Raw genomic sequence first — 23,775 nt, forward strand, 5'->3', positions numbered from 1 at the left:
TCTTACCGTCTTTGGTTTCACTGCTGACCTGATTATTGGAAAAGGAACAAAAGGCATGAGGACTAGGTGCTTGAAGTGTTGATCGCAATCATCCCATAATTTGATTACGGCGTTATTCATGCTGAGCGGGACATTGGTAACTTCTACACAGTTAAACAAAAAGTAAGTGAATGGAATGTCATCCGTTTGCTTCAGTTTGGAGGACAACCGAAAGATAAACTGGAGCGAGGTTCCTTCAAGTTAACGTTTAGTGTTTTATGATCAGCCAACATTATCTGCATCTGAAGCTCTTGACAAAGGCAACTTAAATGACTGGAATTGGTACTTTTCTTCCAGGTGCTAAAATAATTTTTACATGATGTGAACTGAACTAGAAATGTTCTGTTGAAAGGTTTATGTTTACACTGTCTTATCAACCCTTTGTCCTTGGCGGGTTATTGGGGTGTTGCATTGTGGGATGTACCAGAATAAATTGATGTAATGCCAGAGAGCCACCTCATCTGATCTGATCATAATCAATGTCTTCTGTATGGGTAATCCTTCACACCACTGAGCTAAACATGACATAATAATAATATAATAATAATAATAATAATAATAATAATAATAATAATAACAATAAAGCAGAGAATAATCACAGATACTGTATATTCACGCTCATGTAACCCCCTACCACGTTTTCAACACTTTATGCTTTCCACGCAGGCTTGAAAAAAAAAAAACTATCTTGCATGCTGCAGCATCGGATGGTGCACACAGAATATAAATACATAAAAAACACAAAAACAGATTTCAGTCCTGGCATGAAGTAAGAAAATAAAAGCATTAAAAAACAAAATATTGTACAGGAAAGGTGAAGACATGAACAATGTAGTATATTAAACTAAATTAAACAAAACTGCTAAAAGAAACATTATGGTAAAAACCTACATCTCTTACATTTTGTTTCACTTTTCTACATAAAGGAATTAAAAAGTCTCTCGAGACCGAGAAAAAAGTGAAAGAAATGACTAAGTTACAAAAACAACTAACTAGTGGTTGAGTGTGTCCTAATGTGTAATTTGTGGATGTCTAATTTACATATACACCAATGAAATTTAAAATTGATAACATTTTAAATTAAATAAACAGTGTTCGGTGTAACGTGTAGGAATCATTAATAGTACATCCAGTTCCTCAACAACATTATGACTAGAACTAGTCTTTCTGGAGAAGGCGTCCATTAACTAGACAGAAAATCTATTTGCCAGTGCTCGGAGGTTAAGATGTTGAGGTTATCTTAAAGTCTGAGATCAGTTTCAGTGAGGTTACACAGCAGGAAGGTGTTTCTTTCTCTGAGCACAGCCAACAAAGGCTTTTCACACAGCGCACAAAAACATAGACAGAAACAATACACATAAACATTGGCATGCTGTGAGGGCAGACACATCATTGTAATTTGTTATACAAAAAGTGTACGAGGGATTTACATCTAATTTGAAGAAATTCAAGAACGAACTAGCAAACAAATAAATCCTAAAAGGAAGAACTAAGCGGTAAAAGCCCCACCACACGGCCTCAGAGGAAACAAAACAGAACAGGGAGCATTCACCAGGAACACAAAATGAAACGGTAACACGACTGACTTCAAACATGAGGTGGGACAGCAGGACACAGTGTGGCTGCTTTTGTGGAGCCTGATGGAGCCAGCAGTCTGTATGTTCTATGTCGCATGGCGGCTTTCCCACTAAGACAAACAGAGAAACAGTCTTTATCAGCTCAATCATGTAAGATTCAAACATATACAGGAAGGAAAACAGGATCATTCCAGTTTATTACAACATAGATCTTATTTCATTAGTTCTTGGCCATCAGTCTATTAAATATGGCAACCGTGTACTTACCAAAGTACCTGAGAAGATCTGGGAACACTGCAACAAAGTCTGACTTTAAAAAACTTCCAGGGGTCAGATGTATAAACCAACAACTGTGTGAACACACTAGCTGATGCTGCAGCTGGAAGCAGGCTAATGGCATGCTGATGATTAACAGGTTCACCAACTTAGTTAAGCATGCTAATTAATTATTGGTCATAAACAAAAAGTATTGAACAATCAGCATTTTGAGCCCATGGTGAAGTGAAAGGATCCCCATCCTCAGTGCACCATAAATGTCTGTCCAAAGTACAGTTATAACATTTCAGTCTGGACAAAAGTGGTGGGCTGAAAAACAGCTGATTGAAATGTCTGCCTCTCACAGACTTCAGACCAGCTCAGTTTTTGAGAGCGAACATGGATTGGTAGTCTCACTTTATTTACCTCGGTTAATGATCTTTTAATTTGATCCTTGACTGAAGCGCTTTGTCTGTTTCATTAATGAGCTTTGAAGGTAAGTGATGGGGACACATTTTGCAGTGCTTGTTTTGTGTAAAAACACCCTGCAGAGATTATCTGAAGGTGATATGTGGCCTCAGCAGTCAGAATGAGATACATCAAGCAGGTCTCTTCAAAGTAACAGAAACTTTGGAGGTACCTACTTCATTTGGCTAACTCAGACTGCTGTATCTCACACTAACTTGACACATTGCACGTGCAGATGATGCTTTACAGGTACATAAATTCATGATTTTGGCACTATGAATAACCGCCGCTGTAGTGGAAACTCACCAATGCTTCGCTGTTATTTCCACAGACCAACTTTAGAATGGTGAGTTTGCAATGCAAACCGTGGTTAAGGGCATTTATGGAAATGAGAACAAGACAAAAAGAATGCAAATGCATATTTCTGTCTTTGCGTGTCCACAGAGTTTTAGTCATGAATCTACAGAGTTTGTTGTGAGATAATCGGTCATTTGTGTCTTGTCTTCCGTCTCTGGCATAAGAAGATGCTTCTGTGTCCTCTAATCTCACCACACACCAAATTGCTTTGAATCACTGAACAAATCATGAGGATGGTGATTCCGAGATGTGGAACCAGGCTACACTGGTGTAGATACACCATCTAAACCAGTTGTTCCCAACCTGGGGAAAGATTCTGAGGGGTCGCGAGATGATTAATTGGTTAAGAAAGAAAGACACACCCTTTTTCAGCAACAGACAGCTGAGTTGAATTGGTCCTAAGCCATTGACTGTGAAGAGTGTCCCAAGTTCAAAGGTGACAAGCCAGAAAGGCAGATCTAAACCGCTCTATTGAGTGCAACTGAAATGTCAACAATAACTCATCACACGGGACATTCTGAGGTGAAAGTTGAATCCAGAAGTCAGTCTGTAATGTATGATGGATGTTGACACCGTACTTATTTTATCATTCAACTTTGGTTTTTTTCATCCAAATAAGTTTCCCTAGCTTGTTTATTTTATCTGTCCAATCATCTGTTGTAATGTTGTGAGTTCTCAGCACTCTTTTGAGACGTTTCGGCTTTTTTCCCCAGTTAAAGGTTTTATTTGAGGGAGTTTAAGGTCCAAGGACAGAGGATGTCGTCTGCTGAACAGATTCTAAAGCCATCTGAGGCAAATTTGTGATTTGTGATGTTGGGCTTATATACTAATACAATTGTATTGAAATTGAACTGAGAAGGAATCATGACCAAACCTAGAGGAACCTACAAATATAAGAAGCATGTTGTAATAAACTGAATTATACTGGAGATATTGAGGTGTATATTGATATTCAAATTAAAGCTGAACTAAAATGTGACTGCCTTTTTGTGTGCCTTACCTCTTTCATCCCATGTAGCACAGCCTGAGTGTCTTTAAACAGTGTGATTATTCTCCTCCAGTTTCTTGCTCTCCTCAGATGTTCCCACCTCCTTCTCACCAGTTTTCCAGCTTCCTTGTCTGTGTTGAATACAGAATTGCAAACTCGTGAAACCCCTTTGCTATAGAATGACCTCGCCCTGCCCCAGACGTCAGCCCCAGACGGCAGGCTGCATACGAACTCTCTTCAACATCCGCCCATCACATGCAATGGGACAGTCGTGTTTGTTCAATCTATTGTGAGACTGTGGCTGTAGACCTTGGCCACCTTCCTTCTGATTATTATTGTAAATTCACCCACCAGAGAACAAATTCACCAGCATCTAAACCGCTCTATCTGGTGTGTGTGTGTGTGTGTGTGTCAAGTGTGTTTTTCTATACCTTGCATTCTTCATGTAGAGCCAGTAGATGAGTCCCAGCAAGGCAGCACCTATGAGGAGCCCTGCCACCACTCCCACTATGAGCTTAGCCTGGTCCTCTGACTCCTCCGGAGAGCCTGGCAACAGACAGCAGCACAGCTTCAGCTGTGGGACTAACACTCACACAGAAACACTTCTAAAACACTGTTTCAACTTTGCTGCATGAGAACAGAGCAACCTAAATCAAGAAGTGTCCTCGGTACTCATTCACTTCAACAAACTCTACAGAGAGCCAGCCCAACACTCTTGTGTTTATAGTTTGACGACGTGTCCTCGTTGTTACTATAGCAACATCAAAGTAAACAAAGTTTACATTCTGGGATTCATGAGCTGTATATCATCAAATGTTGGATATGGTGGAGATGGTGGTGCGATCCTTTTATAGAATAGGAGAGGTTCATCTGTGTGTCAGTTAGACGAGAAACGTTCTGCTGCATCACATTTAGTAAACACTGTGCTATAAATGTTGAAGAGACACTGTCATGTGTGCCGTGTAGTCACGGTATAATTAAGAGTTACAGGGACTTGTTTTGTTGACACATCACTAAATGATTACTCATCTAACATTTTAAAAGGAACCATATGTTCCTTTTAAAATATTAACGGCCGTGTTGAGTTACTGAAATTTATCAAATGTAAATATGCTGTATATATATCTACAGATGTTTTATTGTGTTGTCAACATTTAACACAACTATGCACAGCCCTTTATCATCAGACATGCTTCATAATCTGATGCTAATTCTCTGCAGGAGTTTAAAGAAAAAGAATGAAATAGATGCACGTGAAGACAGAGTTAGAGAAACCAGTTTAGTGAACGTTGACTACCTGAAGAGAGTAGCTTGACATTTCGTTATCAACAGAGCCTCCCAAGAAAGGCTGGAAAGTAAAAAATAAGGAATAAAAAATGTTAAAAAATCTTACCTTTTTCATTCTTTTCCTCCTTAAAAACTGAAATCAAACATGAATAAATTAGAACTCATAAAAATAAAATGCAAATAAAACATGAAAATGATGTTTGTCTAAAAAAACAAACAGAACTGTGCACTGATGAAACAGGAGTAAAGCCTCTTATAGTTATAGTTTTCTGAGTGCCTCTTCAACATGCAAACTGTACCTTGGAAAGAAGCAATACATAATACAAGCAACAATTGACTATGCTTTCAAAGCATATTCCAGACTGCACGGAGGCAAAGCGAGACAGGTTTAGCACCCCGACAAACAGGAAACGCAGCTGAAGACGGTGAAGGAGGAGAGACAAAAGAAACAGCAATAGCACAGAATGAATGCATGAAATGATTCCACGGAGCATTTAGCCTTTCCTTAAATAATCCTTTGTTTTGTCTCAGAGGAAGGATTCTGTGTACCTACACTGCCATCATTTAAATGTTCCACGTAAGCAAGTTAGACTCAGCAAATAACTGATGTTGAAAATAAGTTTATATCAATACATATAACAAGTGTTCTCAAAAAAAGGAAAAAACACCTTCAAGTCTATCAATATTCCGCTAATGTCTGTAACACTGACGTCGTCTTCTCATTCCACCAGGTGACGCATCATTTAGGTGACCAATACCTGCTAAAAAGACTTATTTACAGGGGCCAGTGTACAAACATGGTGGGCTCATGTCAAGTCATTCAAATAAGTCCCTCCAGTTGATCCAGAATGCTGCAGCTCGTGTACTCACAAAAACTAAGAAAAGAGATCACATTACTCCTGTATTAGCTGCTCTGCACTGGCTCCCTGTAAAATCAAGAATCACATTTAAAATTCTTCTCCTCACCTACAAAGCCTTGATTGGTGATGCACCATCATATCTTAAGGAGCTTGTAGTACCATATTGCCCCACTAGAGAGCTGCGCTCACTAAATGTGGGGCTACTTGTGGTTCCTAGAGTCCTAAAAAGTAGGATGGGAGCCAGAGCCTTCAGTTATCAAGCTCCTCTTTTATGGAACCAGCTTCCACTTTCAGTCCGGGAGGCAGACACAGTCACCTCATTCAAGAATAGACTTAAGACTTTCCTGTTTGATAGTGCTTATAGTTAGGGCTGAATCAGGTTTGCCCTGGTCCAGCCCCTTGATATGCTGCTATAGGCTTATAGGCTGCTGGGGGATGTTTAGGATACACACTCTTCTTCTTCTCTCTCTCTCCTTTACGTCTCTTCATTGCACATTACTAACTCTACTTCTTCGTCTTTGTGCCTTCTTGCCTCATAGGGTCCATTGGACCTGGCTGTGTCTGAAGCTGGTCCTGGGTCCTGACCCCTTGTCCCTGCTTCCTGCATCCAGCCCGTGGCCTGGCCCTGGCTTCCTTCCCAATGGCCATGCCTCCTTCTCTGTGCCTCCTGCCTCAAAGGCCAGATAGTATGTTGGATGATCAAGATGTCATCTGCGTAACAAGCCAATTTGTGCTTTGTACCTTTTATAGTAATTCCTCTAATATCTTCATTCTGTCATGTATATTGAGCTAGTGGCTCCAAATATAATGTGATGAGTAGTAGTGACAATGCTGAGCCCTGTATTGTACCTCTTTCTAACCCAAAATTGTTTGATAAATATCCGTTGATTTGAATTCTGCCGGTGGGTTTGTCATATAATGCCTGACTCCTGTCTCATGTAGACCAAATCTGTGAAGGACTCTATGAAGAAAAGTCTTGAGAGATATCAATCTGGTTTACATCTCCCTTGAACTTTTGAGTATAGATTTTTGTAAAAGGCTTCCTGAATTCCACTTAGTCGATTTTTGATACTTTTGTTCATGGATCCTTTTGGTCTACTTTATAATGAAAAAAAGAAAATCTTATTTGGACTCATTTAAGCTCAGGTATCCATTGGATACGATTATGATGTAGTTTAATTACATTTTAATGTTGTCATGCCAATGTGGAAGTATTAAAGGACCTATTTTAGACAGTTGTTATCAGTATCTGTATAAAAGCCCTCATATATACTTTGTTCTTATGGTTTAGATTCAAGATAGAAGATCAGAGAGCTCTCACCCGGGCAACTTGAATTGCTCTTCACTGCAGACAAGCTTTGAGTTGTTAAGATGTTGTTCTGTTTCATGCAAAGCTTTTTTTATTGTAGAACAAGGATTGCAGTGTTATAAAAAGCAGTCATTAATAAAATGAGGGCATGGTCTCCCTCTGACTGTCAAGTCACTCTGGCAGTAACACAATCATGGCATCACGAGCAGTCGTTTCCTTCAGAGCAGAGCTGCAGCTAGGTCACTATTACTATCACTGTGAGTCTTTGTGACTTCATATCTCATAGTCCATTGGACCTGGCTGTGTCTGACGCCTTCTGCCTTGCACCCCCCCTACTCTCTCTCTACCTCCTTCTGTTTCATGGATTGCGGAGGTCTGGATCGTGGTCTATGCCTACTACTAATTCTACATACATTCTGTCAAATTCATTAAATGTGTTGTAACTCTGTAATGCTGTTCATCTGTACACATGACATATATTGCTTCTGTCCATCCAGGGAGAGGGATCCTCCTTCGTTGCTCTCCTGAAGGTTTCTTCCCTTTTTTCCCCGTGAAAGTTTTTTTTCTATTTCTTGGGAGTTTTTCCTGATCCGATGTGAGGTCAAAGGTCAGCGATGTCGTATGTGTACAGATTGTAAAGCCCTCTGAGGCAAATTTGTAATGATATTGGGCTATATAAAATAAACTGAATTGAATCATGTTTTACATTACAAGCTTTGCACAGAGAGTTAAGCTTTCATATGAATTTGACTAATGTATCTCTCTCTATTTTCTAGTATTGCTGCCTAATTAGCCTGATTAGCTGCATTAACGTAAAACAACGAAAAGGCAGCTTAACGTCAGTTCTCCACTACAGGAAGTATCACTGTGACCAAACTGTCGACTCGTGTGAACTTACCAGAGGAAACATTGATGGTCATGATATCTTCTCCTAGCTTGTTGCTGACGCTGCAGGTGACTGTCAGATTCTCCTTGGGGATCACAGAGATTTTATGGGTGGCCTTGCCGTTGGTGTAGGAGCTCTTCTCCTGAAGGCACAGCAGAAAACAAAAACATGGCTTCAAACATCTCACACACTTTGCGCCGTCTTTAGTTGCACACACATTATCAAATCCTCCATTCTACAGGATGTTGTGCATACAGTATGTTGCTCGACAGGTGTGGAACAGTGGGAAGACAGATACTGGGAGGAAAAGACTGCAAATGCCGACATCAGACCGGAGAGCTGAACTCTGCTGCAGCCAGTGAATGCATAGCTGCAAACCTATTCTGAATGCAGAAGGAAACACTTCCTTGCCAACAAACCTGAATCCAACAGAAACATGTTGCCTCGTTGTGAAAGCCTTACCTGCCTGACCAGAACATCTCGATTAGTACATTATTCATTAGAGTGAACCCACACGTCATCTCAGTGAGTTATTCTCACTCAACTGCAACTGATCCATTATGGCTCCAGCTGTTGTCAGAGTGATAACTTTTGAGTTACAATACATAACGGCAGCTAAAACAGTTCTTCACTAACACACAGCCTCAATGAAACAGCGCTGTACGGCTGTTATGATGGAGCAACGGTGGAGAAGAGGATCCTCAAAGAACACTGCACTGTTTGCTGTTACAGTGATGCTGCCGGCATTCTATTTGCTTTGAGTGGTCGGCTTGTGTGATCCCATTACAAGATGCCACTGCTTTTTCCCCACTAAAGATACTAAACACACACACTTACATCTGTACTGTTGACACTCCATTGGAAGTTGGGCTCTGGTACTCCCTCAGCCTCGCAGGTCAAAACCTTGTAATTGGCATCATCAGCACGGTGTTTGGTTAGACTGGTGATCACAGGCTTTCCTGATGCAAAGACATGACAAAATGTTATGACCCCCAGCACTTTCCAGAAAGAAACATCAGAAAACAGGAGAAAGACGGCCTCTTCAACATCAAGACAAGAAGATGGTGCAACTAAATACAAAAGTCATTCAAGTAAATTCATTTTAGCCAGCAGAGGACATCAGTGAGACGATCACACACACACACAGACACACACACACACTCTCTCTCTCTCTCTCTCTCTCTCTCACCTTCTACGACCAGTTCAAAGCTCTGATGTCGCGTGAGGCCATTCATGGAAAGCTCACATACGTAGAGTCCTGCATCAGCAAAGGTCAGCCTGCTGAACACCGGCTCCTTCAGTACCTTTCCATTCTGAAAGCAAAACAAAACATCTGCAACTCTAATTTCAGTACCACAGTACATCCACTGTCATTTCCACGTATCCGGCCTGGAAATAAACACAAGATACAGGTTTCATCTATCCGCTTCATCCATTTCCCCACTTCTCCTGTCCAGAGTCAAATGAATGATTATTTCAGTGAAATACAGTAACCATCCATCCATCCATTCATTTTCAATACCGCTTATCCTCATTAGGGTCGCGGGGGCGCTGGAGCCTATCCCAGCTGACATAGGGCGAAGGCAGGGGACACCCTGGACAGGCCACCAGTCCATCGAGGGCAAATACAGTAACCATAAAACAAATATATTGTATCAACTGCTTTTTCTCCTCCTATTTTAAGATAGACTTCATTGACTATTCTACTATAACTTTGGTTTTAGTTGAGCCTTTTTACAATAGTTTCTGTTCAAAAACACTTCGAGGTCACACCGAGACGCATTGAGACAGGCGCTGTTGGCTCTTAGCGCAACTTTTTACAGCGCACTACATGTGGACTTTAAAACATCGCTTTTGACGCTGTTTAGCAGTCAAAAACATTGTTTTTCCTTATGATAATGAGCCAATCCTTATGTTTTGCATAGCCAGGAAGCCCAACGTTTCTGTAACCTAACAGTCAAGAGTAAAGCCTGACCAAAGCAGTGCACGTGTCTGCCATAGCTAGTTAGGATACAGAAACTTCCTGGCTATGCAAAACAGAAAGGAGAAGTAGCATAGGAAAACAATGGTTTTGCGAGAGATATGTTTCTAGCGACACATCTTGGTGTGATTTATCAGCCATTCTATAAATGCAGTGGTATGTGTTTAAGCTGATATGAGAGTTCAGATTGAGGTTTGATTACCATCGATGGCAAAACCTAGCACCATTACCTTTGTCCATGACACTTGTGCGTCACCCGAGGCGCTCTTCTCCATCGTCACTGTCAAGGTGTCCCCGACGGCCTTCACTACCTTCCCAGTGGGAGTCAGACTCAGGTCCATGTCTGAGAAAACAAGACAGGAAGATGATCCTTGTGTTGAGTCCTATTGGTTGGCTGCCTCTAATGTCACAAGATCCATTTTTACATTTACTGCTGAGTTCAGCTTTTCAGTCTAAATTCTGAAGAAGCAAAAGGTTCAAACATCTAATTGATCAACATTTATTGAGCTGATCTCTGTCACACAGGACCCATGGTTTAACCTGATCAGGATCAGACAGGAACCTGGTTTAACCTGATCCAGATCAAACAAAAACCTGGTTTAATCTGATGCAGATCACATAGGAACCGGTTTTGACCTGATCCTGATCAAACAAGAACCTAGTTTAACAATATCCATGTGTGAGCCATCACATGTTATCAGTATTAGTGCAATAATCCTGCTTTCTAGTATATGTATTCATGCTCAAAGTTGAGCTTTTGTTTTGAAGGGCAACAGTAGAAAAGCCGATCTCACGGACATGGCGAGTCACCAAGAGTCTCGGCCGTTGCGCATGCGCAAGCGTAACCTAACATCGTAACTTAAACATTTACGCGAAGGTACAGGCATTTTGCCATGTATTTATTAATGACTTAGTTTTATGTCTGTGTACTTTTGTAATGTTCTTATTAAAGTTCTTGAAATAAGAAAATTCTGCATTTACCCTTGCATTTACCCTCTAATACCACCACGCCCAAAATACAGTTTGAGAAATGCTTTAAGTAAGTGCTAACCCAGCTGGGGATGTTAAATATCTTGATACATCTTTTTTGTCAAAAATGTCCATCCAAACCAACAATCATTGGTCAGTATTGGGTGTATATCAAAGCTATACATTTTTTTAAAAATCAAAAACCCATCCCACTGTTCCCACAAACACATCCTGCTTCCCCAAATACACCATTCAAATCACTAAATTCATCCACCTCTGAAAATAGTCCCCTAAGGGGTAAATGTTAGTCATGTTTGCTAAAAACTATGGTGACCTTTCGTTTTAGGATATTATCAGTCTTTTCTTCCACAACTAAATAATTGTGAGCCATTTTTGAAGATGTAAGAACTAATTGGCTTGGAGCTGAGAGCCACAAACGGAGTAGGGAAATCTGACAATATTGAGAGACATTTGTGGACAACAAATAAGACAAATATAGAATAATGCCAGCATTTGTGGTGTATCTTCTGCAATATTATTCAGAGGATGACATGTGTTTCACAGAACATCTTTAAATGAGTTATAAATGAGTTATAACATGGCTTTGGCTGCAGTGCAATCAGGTGTTGGTGCTAGATATGAGCTCCCCACTTAAATAACATTCACATCAGTCTTGTGAATGAATAAGTTTAACCATGATGATGACAAACCCACCGGCAGTGATAATTATAAAAGTGTGTTTGAAGTTAAACACACACATAACTTAACCAGGTTAACTTGCTATCCTTTTTTTCTGTGAATATAGATAGCATAGTATTGTTACTAAAACTGGGATATGTATTTAAATGCAGGATTTGCTGTTTTCAGGGGAAAAAGGAAAAAAATTAAATAATGTGTGACACTAATAGGTTGAAAATGTTTAGCTGCTAGCTGCTAGAGGACCTTAATGTTACTGCCAGCCAGCTGCACGGAGCAATAGACACTTCTCTTTTCTGTGAGGGCATGTTTTTATTACAATGATAGGGCCCATTTGAAGGGAAAGCTTGAAACATACACCTGGGAAGAAGGGAGTAATTAAAGTGCCGGTGAAAACAGTCCCCTGAGCTCCTCACCTACCCAAACGCTTTTACTCACTCTATATCAGAAACTTCTAAATTAGTTATCCTCCTTCCAGCCTGTCAATCAGTGATCTGCCTCCCTGCCAGGCTGGGCTCTCAACGTTTAAATGTGATTACCATTACCCTGGTCCCATGACTCTATTTACATTGAATAAGAGTGCCTTGTTATTTATAGGAAGGAAAGACATTTTAATCAAGGTGGGGCGGCTGTGTGGGTAGAGCGAGTTGTTTAATCAAATTGTATGTATGTACATGTATGTATATAATTATTGTAATACAAATTTAAGAGTGTAAGGAAGTTTTGGGGAAGCAGCCGTGGCTCAGGCAAAGCCAAAGTGAAGACGACTGTTGTAGGTTTTTTTCTTGATTTGATACAATATGCTACGACTTTCCATATGTCACGAGTACTCACAGTTAACGACGATGCTTTGGGAGGCTTCCATTTTCTCGTTGTCAGCCAGGGAGCATTTGTATTCACCCCCAGCCTCTCTGCTGATCGCGGCCAAAGTGTAGGTGTCCGAATTTTCCACAAGCATTTTCTGGCCCTGGTGGAGAGAGAAGAGCAGGAGGAGGGAGAGGAGAGAGGGACTGTTAGCCTCTGTCATTCTGCGATAATATCAGGAAATAAAAAAGGAAGACAGAAGACAGCATGCAGACACAAGTAATTTATTGAAGTCAGATCAATAAGGTATATAGGGCTTTTTAAAACAACTATAGCAAGTTGAACATTGAACCATCATCACCTAATTCTGGCTTACTGTATGAATCTTTTCCACGTCCAAGACCACTTCAAAAGAGGAAATGTAATGGGTGGCTGCCATCGTCTAGATGATAAGGCGATGGCTGAATTCTCAATGACCAACTATTATTCCAGAGCAGACAGCACTGCGCTGTATGAGGTTGAAGTTTGAGCTCTGACTGACCTTGATGTGAAAGTAGAAGGAGCTGGGTGGAGGGTTGCCATCAGCGTGGCACTTCAAAGTCACGTTATCTCCTTCTACAATGGGTCCCTTAGACATAATTTGGAGGCTCACCTTCTCTGATGGATCTGAGGGGTTTGGAGGGTAATTAAGGGAAAAGGGAATAGAGGACAAGAAAGGGAGCATGCATATTGAAGCTTCACAGACAATAAAGAAATCCCTTTCACAATGGACAAGTTCAACCTGACGGTGAGGCAAAGGAGGTGTTTACTAAAGTAAACATCACAAAAGCTTGAAAGCATATGGCGTTCCACCAATCTGGAAGAATCACGCTTAGTTTGTCGAGATAGTCTTAAAACAAGAAGGCCCTCCGTAAGACCAGAGCAGCCTATTACTCATCAGTAATAGAGAAAAATAAGAACAACCCCAGGGTTCTCTTTAGCACTGTGGCCAGGCTGACAGAGAGTCACAGCTCTGTGGAGCTGTGTATTCCTATAGACCTCAGTAGTAATGACTTCATGAACTTCTTCAATGAAAAGATTTTAACCATTAGAGGCAAGATTGATGCTCTCTTGCCCTCAACCAGTGACGATCTGTCATCAAGAGGAGTGGCCTTGGAAACGGCTGTATGCCCTTGTGTATATTTGGATCGCTTTTCTCCCATTAACTAATTGTCTTCAAAGGTTTCTACTTCTAAACCGTCTACCTGTCTCTTAAACCCCATCCCAACGAGGCTGCTTAAAGACGTGTTGCCTTTAATTGGCACCTCTCTGTTGGATATTGTTAATGTGTCTTTGCTAACAGGCCATGTACCACATTCCTTCAAAGTAGCTTTAATTAAACCTCTCCTGAAAAAGCCCACTCTTAATCCAGAGGTGTTGGCTAACTACAGACCGATCTCTAACCTTCCCTTCCTCTCTAAGATCCTTGAGAAAGTAGTCGCAAATCAGTTGTGCGACTTTCTACATCAGAATAGTTTATTTGAGGAGTTTCAGTCAGGATTTAGAAAACACCACAGCACAGAGACAGCACTGGTGAAAATTACAAATGACCTCCTAATTGCATCAGATAAAGGACTCATCTCTGTACTTGTTTTGTTAGACCTTTGTGCTGCATTCGACACCATTGACCATGACATCCTATTACAGAGACTGGATCAGTCGATTGGCATTTCAGGTACCGCACTAAGTTGGTTTAAATCCTATTTATCAGATCAATCTCAATTTGTATTTGTAAACGATGAAGCCTCAATGACCACCAACGTTAATCACGGAGTGATTCTTTCAATCTCGGTGTTATCTTTGATCGGGACTTGTCCTTTAACTCTCTGTCTTGGAAGAGTCCCCTATTTTAGAGCTTAAATTTCCCCTTACAATTTATTTGATCAAACAAGAATTACTGTTGGGGATCGGTTGTCTGCTACCGCCAACCAGTCAAGCTTTAGTTTACATCCTGTCTGTCCAAAATATCATCACTTCGTCATTTTATCCTATTAGACAAATTCCTTCAGGCATTCCTGAAATATGGTGTTCATGAGAGTGGTACGGACGGACAAATGATTATGCCTCGGTGTCGCTGAGGCATAACAAAAGTCAAAAACGGGAATATCCCCACTCGCAGCAGTTTCCACATCTGGATTAAGGGAGCAGCTATTGTCAGCCAATTGGCCCAGAACTGAGAGGATTTCATTCTGTTCATTCAATTTAACAAATTAAATTCAGCCTTTAAATAAATAGGAAAGAAGCTGGAGGAGCATTTTTCTTGTGTTGAATCATGGTATGTTTGGTGTGTGAAAAATGTACAGGGAACTTATCTGTTGCATTTCCCATTTGTCCATTTCTGACATTCAGCTGTTGCTGGTTGACTGCTGACAGTGAGTGTGTAGAACCGTCATATCCTGTTAGAGTATGCTAACATTCATGGACACAACTTGATAGACTCCAAATTTCTTTGTGAAATATGCATATTTCTAAATAAATGACATTCCTGTGAACTTTAATAGGACTGTTGTTGTCTTCAATAAATAATACATTAAGAAAGTGTTTCTTTCACTGAACTTGGAATATCGGTTGAAGAAACCGTGTGGAACCGCAAGCGGACATCATCCTGCACGAGAAAGACTTTCAGCTTATGGGAGGAAATACTACTTATATTTCATGGTGTTGTCAACATAAAAAAAAGTGGGAATTGTTTGGGTTAAAACTTTAAACTCATTTGACTAGATTGTTGCAGTTAATATATAAACAATTATAACAGGTCAACTTCCATAAATACACCTTTTCATTGGCATTTCTGTGTGCATGTGAATGTGTGTGAGTGTGTGTGTGTGTGTGTGCATGTCTGTCTGTCTGCAGTGACTGTTGCTATAAATCTTCATTCCCTCCAGTGCTGTGCTGCTTCTCTTCCATTTCAATTGCACAAAACCTTGGTGCAGTCCTTTATTACAGGAGGACAAACCCAGTTAAAAGTGCTGCTAAGCCTTAATAAATATCCCCCTAGCGCCAGATCATTGAACAAGTATCACTTAACCACAGATAGAAGACTCAAACCTTTTGACAACCTATTGTATGTCGGCAGGTAGAGCAGGCAGAGCGTGTAATACAGCTATGGGGCCTGGGGGCGACGCTGTTCTCCACTTACAGTGAACAGGAACAGGCTCCATCTTAGTCTCCTGATTGCTCAACACATGTGTGGAGACACAGGCGAAGACTGCGACAGCATCCTCCTTCGAAGCTGCATACTGGAGGGTGGAGGAGGTGGTGGACAGGCCTGTGGCTGGATCCAACTTCAAGCTCGGGGTGATGACAACGGCTACAGAGGAAGGGAGGGTGGGTCAGATGACAAACACACACAAGTACACAGCATAACTAGTGCTGTAAGCCTAGCATTCAGCCAACAATGTTGCATACAGCCTTCTTTGGTTTAGCAGCAAAACCAGATTTGTTGTATCAAGCCAGTCCAGATAAGTTAGCAATCACAGAAAGGTCTTGAAGTCTAAGCAGCCTTTGCTGAGCACTTGTATGATTGTCTTTACTTTTCAGGCCACATTTTTACATAATGTTCCATCTGTTACTGAAAATAGTCAAGATGCTGTATCATATTATTGCATTCTTCAGTGACAAAACAACAGTGATTTAAGTGTTTCCATTGTCTTCAATACTATGATTTCATTGTCACTCTCCGCTCACTGTACTAGAACTCGTGTGACTGTTGGACAGTTTTTGTGTGTGTCATTGTTACCTTTCCCGTCGGCTACCAAGAGCTTTCCATTCTTTTTCCATGTGATCGTAGCTGTGGGGTTTGCATCCGTCGCAACACATGTTCCCACCTGAGCAAACCAGTAAAACAAAGTCTACACACTCAAACTCACATGAATCATATAGTCTACAATCTCATACAAGAATACATCAACATAACATGATCTATGTAGATGGGATTGTAAATATTACTAGTTCACCCACAAGAAGAAGAATTATGTGTAAATAAAAATAACTCAGCTCAAAATACCTGCTATTAGCAGCTTCACTCTGAAACCCATTTCAGTGAAGCCCCAGAGTTGTATAATGTAGTGCCTGCTTTCCAACCTTAGCAGGAGGAAGTTGGACCGAGGCCAAACAAAGAACTTTCTCATTTAGGAATGAATTTGTTTTTGTTCACTTCTTCAGCACGCTGTCTAACTATCTCGTTGCTGCACCTTCAGGATTGAAGGTCACCAACGGTAGCAGAGATACGCTGTGTGTGAACCCGACATCAGTGAGTCATAAGAACATTCCTTTTCCCTATCCTGTACTAGGCTTACACGTGAGTCACCACAGGCATGTCTCTGAGTCTTCTGCCAGGAAGTTCAACAGTCAAACAGTATAGTAGAAGCACTTACAGCATCTAAAAAGGGTTTTCCAACAAAGGTTTATACCTTGTTAAAAACCCTTCAAATGACATCTACTCCTTCTCCCTCATTGAAATATACAGTATCTATGAATATGCATATTTCATTCTCTGCTCTCCTGAAGGTTTCTTCCCCCTTTTCCCCGTGAACGTTTTTTTGGGAGTTTTTCCGACATGAGGTCCTGGGACAGGGATGTCATATGTGTACAGATGGTAAAGCCCTCTGAGGGGAGTTTGTTATTTGTGATTCTGGGCTAGACAAAATAAACTGAATTGAATTGAATAATACTGACATGGAATTTGTATATGGCCACATGCTTGGCTTTGAGCTAACCCTACAAATGAGCATCATCCGCATTTCTCCGTTGACAAATTACAAAGGCTTAAATTATACAGTGTCAGTTGTGCTGGGCATTCTTTATGTCAACAACATGCACCCTCTTTAGCCAGTGTACTGGATGGTCGGATCTAACAGGCCAGTCTGGAGAATGCAATGCTATTCAACGTGACCACAGGAGGAAAATAGATGAACGTACTGTCTGAGTCAGATAACAAAAAATCCCCCGACGACCATCCATCTTCAGATAGTCTACACAGTAATACGGACTACAGAGCTTTTAACATACTGCAGGTCCAGGAGGAGAGCTCTGTTGAAACAAATCACCTTCAGACAAGCACAGGCTCCCATCCAAGTACAATGCGGAGCTCTTCTCTCCCACTCTGATCAACCCGATGATAACGCAGACTTTTTCCTAATGTTTTCCATCACATTCAACGGAAAAACGAAAACCCATTCCATCCCACGTGCATTAAACTAGTAAAACAGTTCATAATATAAAATGTCTTCTAAGGAGAAATTATAATTGTTGACAGGTCCTGGTACAGAGGATGTTCTATGTGTACAGGTTGTAAAGCCCTCTGAGGCAGATCATTTGTGATTCTGGGCTATACAAAATAATTTGAATTGAAGTGAATCAAACTTTCACTCTGTCCTTGAGAAACTGCAGGAACCTCCCACCTGATTTTCAAGATCCAGTATCTGCTATATAGTGTCTGACATGGCTCACTTCTGTGTAAAGAGTACACACGGGATGACTTTTGTGATAAAATGAAAATGCAACCTCGGCTGATCCGTGGCTGAGACCGTTCAGGCTTGCTGCATTCTCCACCACTCAACATGACACTCCTCTAATTTGGAATTCCACTTGAGTATGAAGCAGTCGTGCCCTCCATCATCCCTCCCGCAAGTTATCAAAACCGAAATCCCTCCCTTCCACTCCCGCTTCTTTCTTCCCCTACATCTCTCCTCGTCTCTCTCCCCTCACCACAGAATGCTCAAAGCTGTTCAACAGAACTGCATTTCTTAGGTGGGAATACTGATGGAGGCAGCAGCACTCACTTGATCCATAATAAATGTGTATTTGTGGTGGAGTAAATGTGCTAGAGAGAGGAGGCAGATGACTACTGTGAATGTGCTGCTTTTCAAAAGCTCTTTTTCCAAAATATATTTATAACTGCGTGGAGGAAAGACATTCTTGCAGGAGTGTGTGTTTAACTATGAATGAAAGTAAGTATGTGTTGTTCTTAAAGCACAAAGTTGTGCACATGCTGTCATAGTCTGACGTGTGTTGCGGTTGTGCACGTCAGAGTTCTCCAACAAAAGTTTTTTTAAGAGTGATTATGATACAAAGCTCAGTCATCTTTCACCATGGCATTGCTCTGACCGCAGCTGAATCGTAAATCCCATATCAACTACTCTACCAGACTTCCTCGAAAGCCTCGGGCTGCTTGGACTGTGAGTTATCCAACATGTCTGCCTCCTGCGCGTCCCTGCAGACCAGATTAGCAACTCATTCAATACTCTCAGCGGGTTTTCACGTCCCATTCATTTACATTCAGCCCATAACACTAAAGGTGAAAACACACCACAGCCTACACTCACATTCACATGTGCAGAATGCATGTGGTGTGGCAGGACAGATACGCACTTCCACAGCACAGAGCACTAACATGTAAAGGCTGTAGTGACTCTTACCGTTGTTGCCTTGTCCTTCTGCAGCACTTCAGACTTGTCCATGATCTGAACTGAAGACGGCTTCTCTGCAAACACAATAGGGGACAGTCATGTCTGGGAATCACAAAGATTGGCTCAGGGAGGATTTTCCTGAGCCAAGTTGTTTCGATGTCGTTCTTCATACTGTCAATAACTTCTAAATGCATCTACAGTACAGAGGGGCACAGTGAGTACAAACATGTAACGGTCTACATTCAGCACCTGGCTAGTAGAAAGCCTGGTTCATCTAAATATTTACTGGAGCTGCAAATTTATTGCATTATTAATATTCAATTAATTTCTTGTCCTCTGTAAACTTCCACCTAATTCTCTCTCAAAGGCCTATTGACCCTCTTTTACTCTTGGGTTTGCAAAGCCACGGTTTGCAGGTGATACATCTCCTTAACAGCGTAAAACTGTCTCTTGGCATTGTTTCAGTTTTGAGCTCATGGAGATGATAAATAAGTGATACTTCTTCACATTCATCTGGCAGCATGTAGTTCAGATTCATGCAGTGTTGGAGTGTAACAGAAATGTCACAGGTTGGAAAGACATCGTGACTTTGAAGTAAAAGCTCACTAAACTGAAACAAAACCCAACAAACCAATAAAAATAAGACCTTCAGAAGCCTAACGGGAAGTGTGACATGAACGTTAACTTCAGATAAAATCATCAATGAAGGCGTAGGGTTGACATTGCTGTCGTGTTTTGTCGGAGCTTACTGTAAACGGCGACAGAGACGGGGTACTCTGTGAGGTTGGAACCTGACACCACCATGCAGGTGAAGGTCTTTTGGTCTTTGAGCGAGGCCTTGGTGATATGCAGGCTGAAGTTGTCGTCGATGCTGACCCTCTCGGCGTAATCGTCCGTGGCCTGAACCGTGGTTTGGTCGTTGCGGGCCTGTTTGATCAACAGATCACCAGCAGTGCTGTCATCTTTCTCCTGAAGAGACGAAGAGGACAGACCGGTTCAGTGATTTGGTAAATCTGAGCATCACAGTTCCTAAATTAGCTTAGAATACATTACCCAATAGAGATGTACAACATGTAACTATTGTCTTTCAGCAAACCGCCAAAGAACATCAGACTGTGATTTAATTGAAAGCTGTAACTATTGTCTCTTCAATAATTAGCAGCTTCAGCATCACAGATCATAATTGATCTAATTGTTTCTGTTTATTTACACTGCAGATAATGATGATCCATATTTACCCAACATCTTTGATATGACACGGAAACCATGTTTTATAAGGGGTACAAGCTTTTAAAGCTTGGCTCTGTCTCACCAGCTGCTCTCCCTCACACAGTACGACCATGTTTACACAGTCAGCTGGTTATTGTAGCAGTACAACACAGTGACATACATTTGGCTGGATAACTGCACACTACAGGCTGTCTCATGAAGACGCTGGAGGCAAATGAACAATCAATCTCTTCATCTTCACTCCACTGCAGATTCTGAGATTTAAGTCTACATTGTATTCAATCAAAAACAGAAACTATTTGAATGTCCACTAAATTCACAAGAGCTGATTTTAGACTACACCACAACTGTATTGGCACAGCACTTGATTTAGTGTTTGATGCCAGCTGACCTTAAGAAATACAGCATCGCTGGCTGCAAGATTTTCTTTTTTATGACAGTTAAAATATGAGAAAATCTGTTATTATGTAAATCAAGCTTTCCGTTTAGCTTTCATGGGACACATTTTTTAAGGAAAACATGCATTTCATTTATGAAAGTTTAAAAATGAAGATATTTTCAAAGTGAGCTGAAAGCAAAGCATTGTATTATTATTATTATTATTATTATTATTATTATTATATGATGTGTAATACATTATTGTTGTAACTCTATGTACCAGTACTATAACCGCACATCACCACCCGATGGATGTGAGGCCTCACTGAGCCTCATGGTCAATGCTTGAGAGTTAACATTGCACACCATGTGTTCTGTTCTAAGTAACCTGCACCGATGTATGTAGAGCTCCAGTTTTACGTTAGCTAACATTCATGTGCACATGGAAAGTCGATCCCTGCAGGACAACTAAGTGCAGTACATTTCTTCTGTCTTGCAGCACTCACACTGAAGCGCTTAAGTATAGACTGGCTGAAAGTCAATTTGATTGAATCAGATAGACTGCATTGTATATGCCGTGTATTTGTTCCACTGAAGAGCTTCTATTACAGTCAGAGCAAATGTTCCAGTAAAGATGAGACTATCGATCTTATTTACGTCACTTACTAATTATGGCATACAATAAATCTACATTAGGCTACAATGTAATAGTGAAACTCTGGTGATGTGTTCTCCTCGGAAAGCTCCTTTGGCACAAAAACACATTATTTAAAGAATAACTAAAGTTCTGGCAATACTAAAAGAGGATTTTATTTTCCCTTTGGAAGTATTGATCAATGTACAACAACTCAATAACGATCTCCAGGATGAGCTCACTATTTTCCTGTGAACATCTATATTATTTCTAGAAGAGTGAGCACATCAGTTAGTGAAAGAGGAACATTAGAGGTAAAGGATCAGAGCAACACTTCAATCGTCCAGCAGTGTCTCTCCACAGAAAAGAGGGCCGACATGGAAAAGAGTTCATTTACCTTGAGGAAAGAAATGGGTCTACTCTTGGTTCTGTACATCACTGTTGAATGTGACAGTATATTGTAGTCCTGGGCCCTATTTCTCTAACTAAGTCGATTAAATGTCCTATTAGCCAGCTTAAATTAACACGATGGTTGACATCAGGCTATCCCGGTTTCTCAAAGGCTGATCCGCGGTCAAACCAGCGTCGGAAATACACGAGGGCAAAGGGCAAAACTGCTCCTAAGAAATATAATTTTGCCCCTGATATCACTAGGAGAGGGGCAAAAAATGCCCCCATAATTTCCTCTAATAAATATGATAATTTAATGAACTTAATGAAACATCGTAGCCCTGACCCGTTCCAGTTGCCATATCATGTTTTGGATTTTCGCCTCGATGTTGCGTGTGCGTGATGAACCGAGTGGAGCTTCTTGAGCTCCTGTGAGTGGGAGGACGAATGTTCGTCGTCAACCAGCACACGTTGAATTCTTCTGCGGACTTTATCAAGGGGAGCGACAACGTCAAGAAATACATGGCCATCGCCTCCGGTGAGTCATAACTAGTAGTCATTATTTTGAACTTATTTAGTTCGCTTTAGCTAGTTAACTAACATTAATTGACAAATAAGCCACTCATATCTATATGTACATATTTATTATTTGTCTACACTGTACATATAATTTAATATTTGTTTTAATTTTCTGAAAATGTAATTTAATTAATCTATTTATAGCCCTTTTATTACTTTTTTAAAACATTGTTATGTATTTTATAAATAAAAATGTATAATTGTTAATAGTTGTTTAAAAAAATCTAAGAAAAAACTTTGAATCTGTAGACTACTGCCTAATAGTCTTCTTATTGTCATTTGATGACAGTTGCTCATATACTGTAAGCCTAAATAAGTATATTTATTATTTTGAACAAAGGTTGAATGTTATTTCACAAGTTTCAAAAAGTGCCCCCAATTTTTTTTAGAAATGCCCCTGGATTTCAGTCAGTGGGGGCAAAAATTGCCCCCGAAAATAAATGTAAATTTCCTACCCTGGGTCAAACCATCTTGTTAATTCGAGTCCTGACGTCAGTTCACAGGATAGTTGCGTGTGCCCGTCCGACTTCAAAAGGGGGAAGCGTCGATTACCGAAACCATGATTTACTAACAGCACAAAGGCAAATAAACTCAAAGGAAGAGACCTTTGTTGTTGGTGATAATGGGTCACCCATTTTTTTATAGGTTTTCATTGGTTTGTCGCACTAAATGTGTTGCCATAATGTTTTATTTTCTGAATTGCTCTTTATTTTTTATTTACTTTGCCTCAGTGATATTTATCTTGTCTATTTGTTTACAATGATTGTGACTTAATCTCTAAAAATGACACAGGTGTATTTGCAGACATGTTTGGTTCTTCCCATTCCATTGGGTTTAGTTCAGTATTTCTCACACGAGAAAACAAAACACTTAAAAATGCTTAATCCGGAATTAGACCGTGTGCAGAAATGTCTTCTTCTAGTTCTTCCAGGTCACTCAGTTGTGATGAAATAGACAACGTGTGGTCATGTACACTAAAGAAAAGCCAAATGTATAATTTCCTCTTCTTCCATGTCATTGAAGGTCTTTGGAATATGTGTGTTCAGTAACCCTCAGACACATCACAAGATATTAAAAAGACAAATTAAACTGATTGAAAAAGAAGTATCTACTTACATATTTCCACTTGACGAACATCAGATCCTCTGGTGCCGTAGCTCCACTGTTGCATGGGACAACAATGATCTCTCCATACAAGGCAGTCACACCTTCTGTAGCCCACACTGCAACAAAAAGGTGACACACTGTTACTATCATCAAATACATTCTGTACTATTACCTTTGCTATGGCAATGTACATGTACTTGCTGTGGCCGGTAGCTCCCATGACGTTTTGTCTATCGTTTTTCTCGTGTTTATCACTAATGGCATATGAAAGAACACATTGATCAACATCTGAAAAGGAAGCGTGGGCATCAAGTCCAGTGGTCTTTGAGACGACCACCGCCCACGGCCGACCAAACAGTCAGACCTGCTGGACCAAACTAAGCTAACACAGCTAGGACCTGAGGCTACCTGAGCATGCTGCTGGCTGTCTGATGTTCTGTTGCAGAAAAATAAGATGGACCAGTGCAGCGGTGACTGTTGAGCCAACATCTTCACAGAGACCTGCATCCATCGTAGTCCAGGATCAAGCTGC

General features: G+C 40.7%; 1 protein-coding gene across 3 annotated transcripts in view; it reads right to left on the reverse strand.

Moving 5' to 3' along the window:
* Positions 1 to 339: 339 nt before the first annotated feature.
* The window catches only part of alcama (activated leukocyte cell adhesion molecule a), a 51,041-nt gene continuing 27,605 nt past the window's right edge, over positions 340 to 23,775 (reverse strand). For 2 of the 3 annotated variants that reach the window (XM_034550653.1, XM_034550654.1), the window contains exons 2-16: positions 23,253 to 23,359; positions 19,675 to 19,894; positions 18,935 to 18,999; positions 16,255 to 16,342; positions 15,655 to 15,825; positions 13,018 to 13,142; positions 12,507 to 12,639; positions 10,238 to 10,350; positions 9,216 to 9,339; positions 8,864 to 8,985; positions 8,039 to 8,168; positions 5,078 to 5,104; positions 4,116 to 4,230; positions 3,697 to 3,815; positions 340 to 1,726 (exon numbers count right to left, since the gene is read on the reverse strand). In XM_034550653.1, the coding sequence (XP_034406544.1) occupies positions 3,731 to 3,815; positions 4,116 to 4,230; positions 5,078 to 5,104; positions 8,039 to 8,168; positions 8,864 to 8,985; positions 9,216 to 9,339; positions 10,238 to 10,350; positions 12,507 to 12,639; positions 13,018 to 13,142; positions 15,655 to 15,825; positions 16,255 to 16,342; positions 18,935 to 18,999; positions 19,675 to 19,894; positions 23,253 to 23,359 (1,625 nt within the window). In that variant the 3' untranslated portion in view covers positions 340 to 1,726; positions 3,697 to 3,730. Of the gene's footprint in view, positions 1,727 to 3,696; positions 3,816 to 4,115; positions 4,231 to 5,077; positions 5,105 to 8,038; positions 8,169 to 8,863; positions 8,986 to 9,215; positions 9,340 to 10,237; positions 10,351 to 12,506; positions 12,640 to 13,017; positions 13,143 to 15,654; positions 15,826 to 16,254; positions 16,343 to 18,934; positions 19,000 to 19,674; positions 19,895 to 23,252; positions 23,360 to 23,651; positions 23,772 to 23,775 lie in introns of all 3 variants that reach the window. The other variant, XM_034550652.1, reaches the window with a different exon arrangement.

This window comes from Cyclopterus lumpus, chromosome 14, assembly GCF_009769545.1.
Source record: "Cyclopterus lumpus isolate fCycLum1 chromosome 14, fCycLum1.pri, whole genome shotgun sequence".
NCBI classification, from domain to species: domain Eukaryota; kingdom Metazoa; phylum Chordata; class Actinopteri; order Perciformes; family Cyclopteridae; genus Cyclopterus; species Cyclopterus lumpus.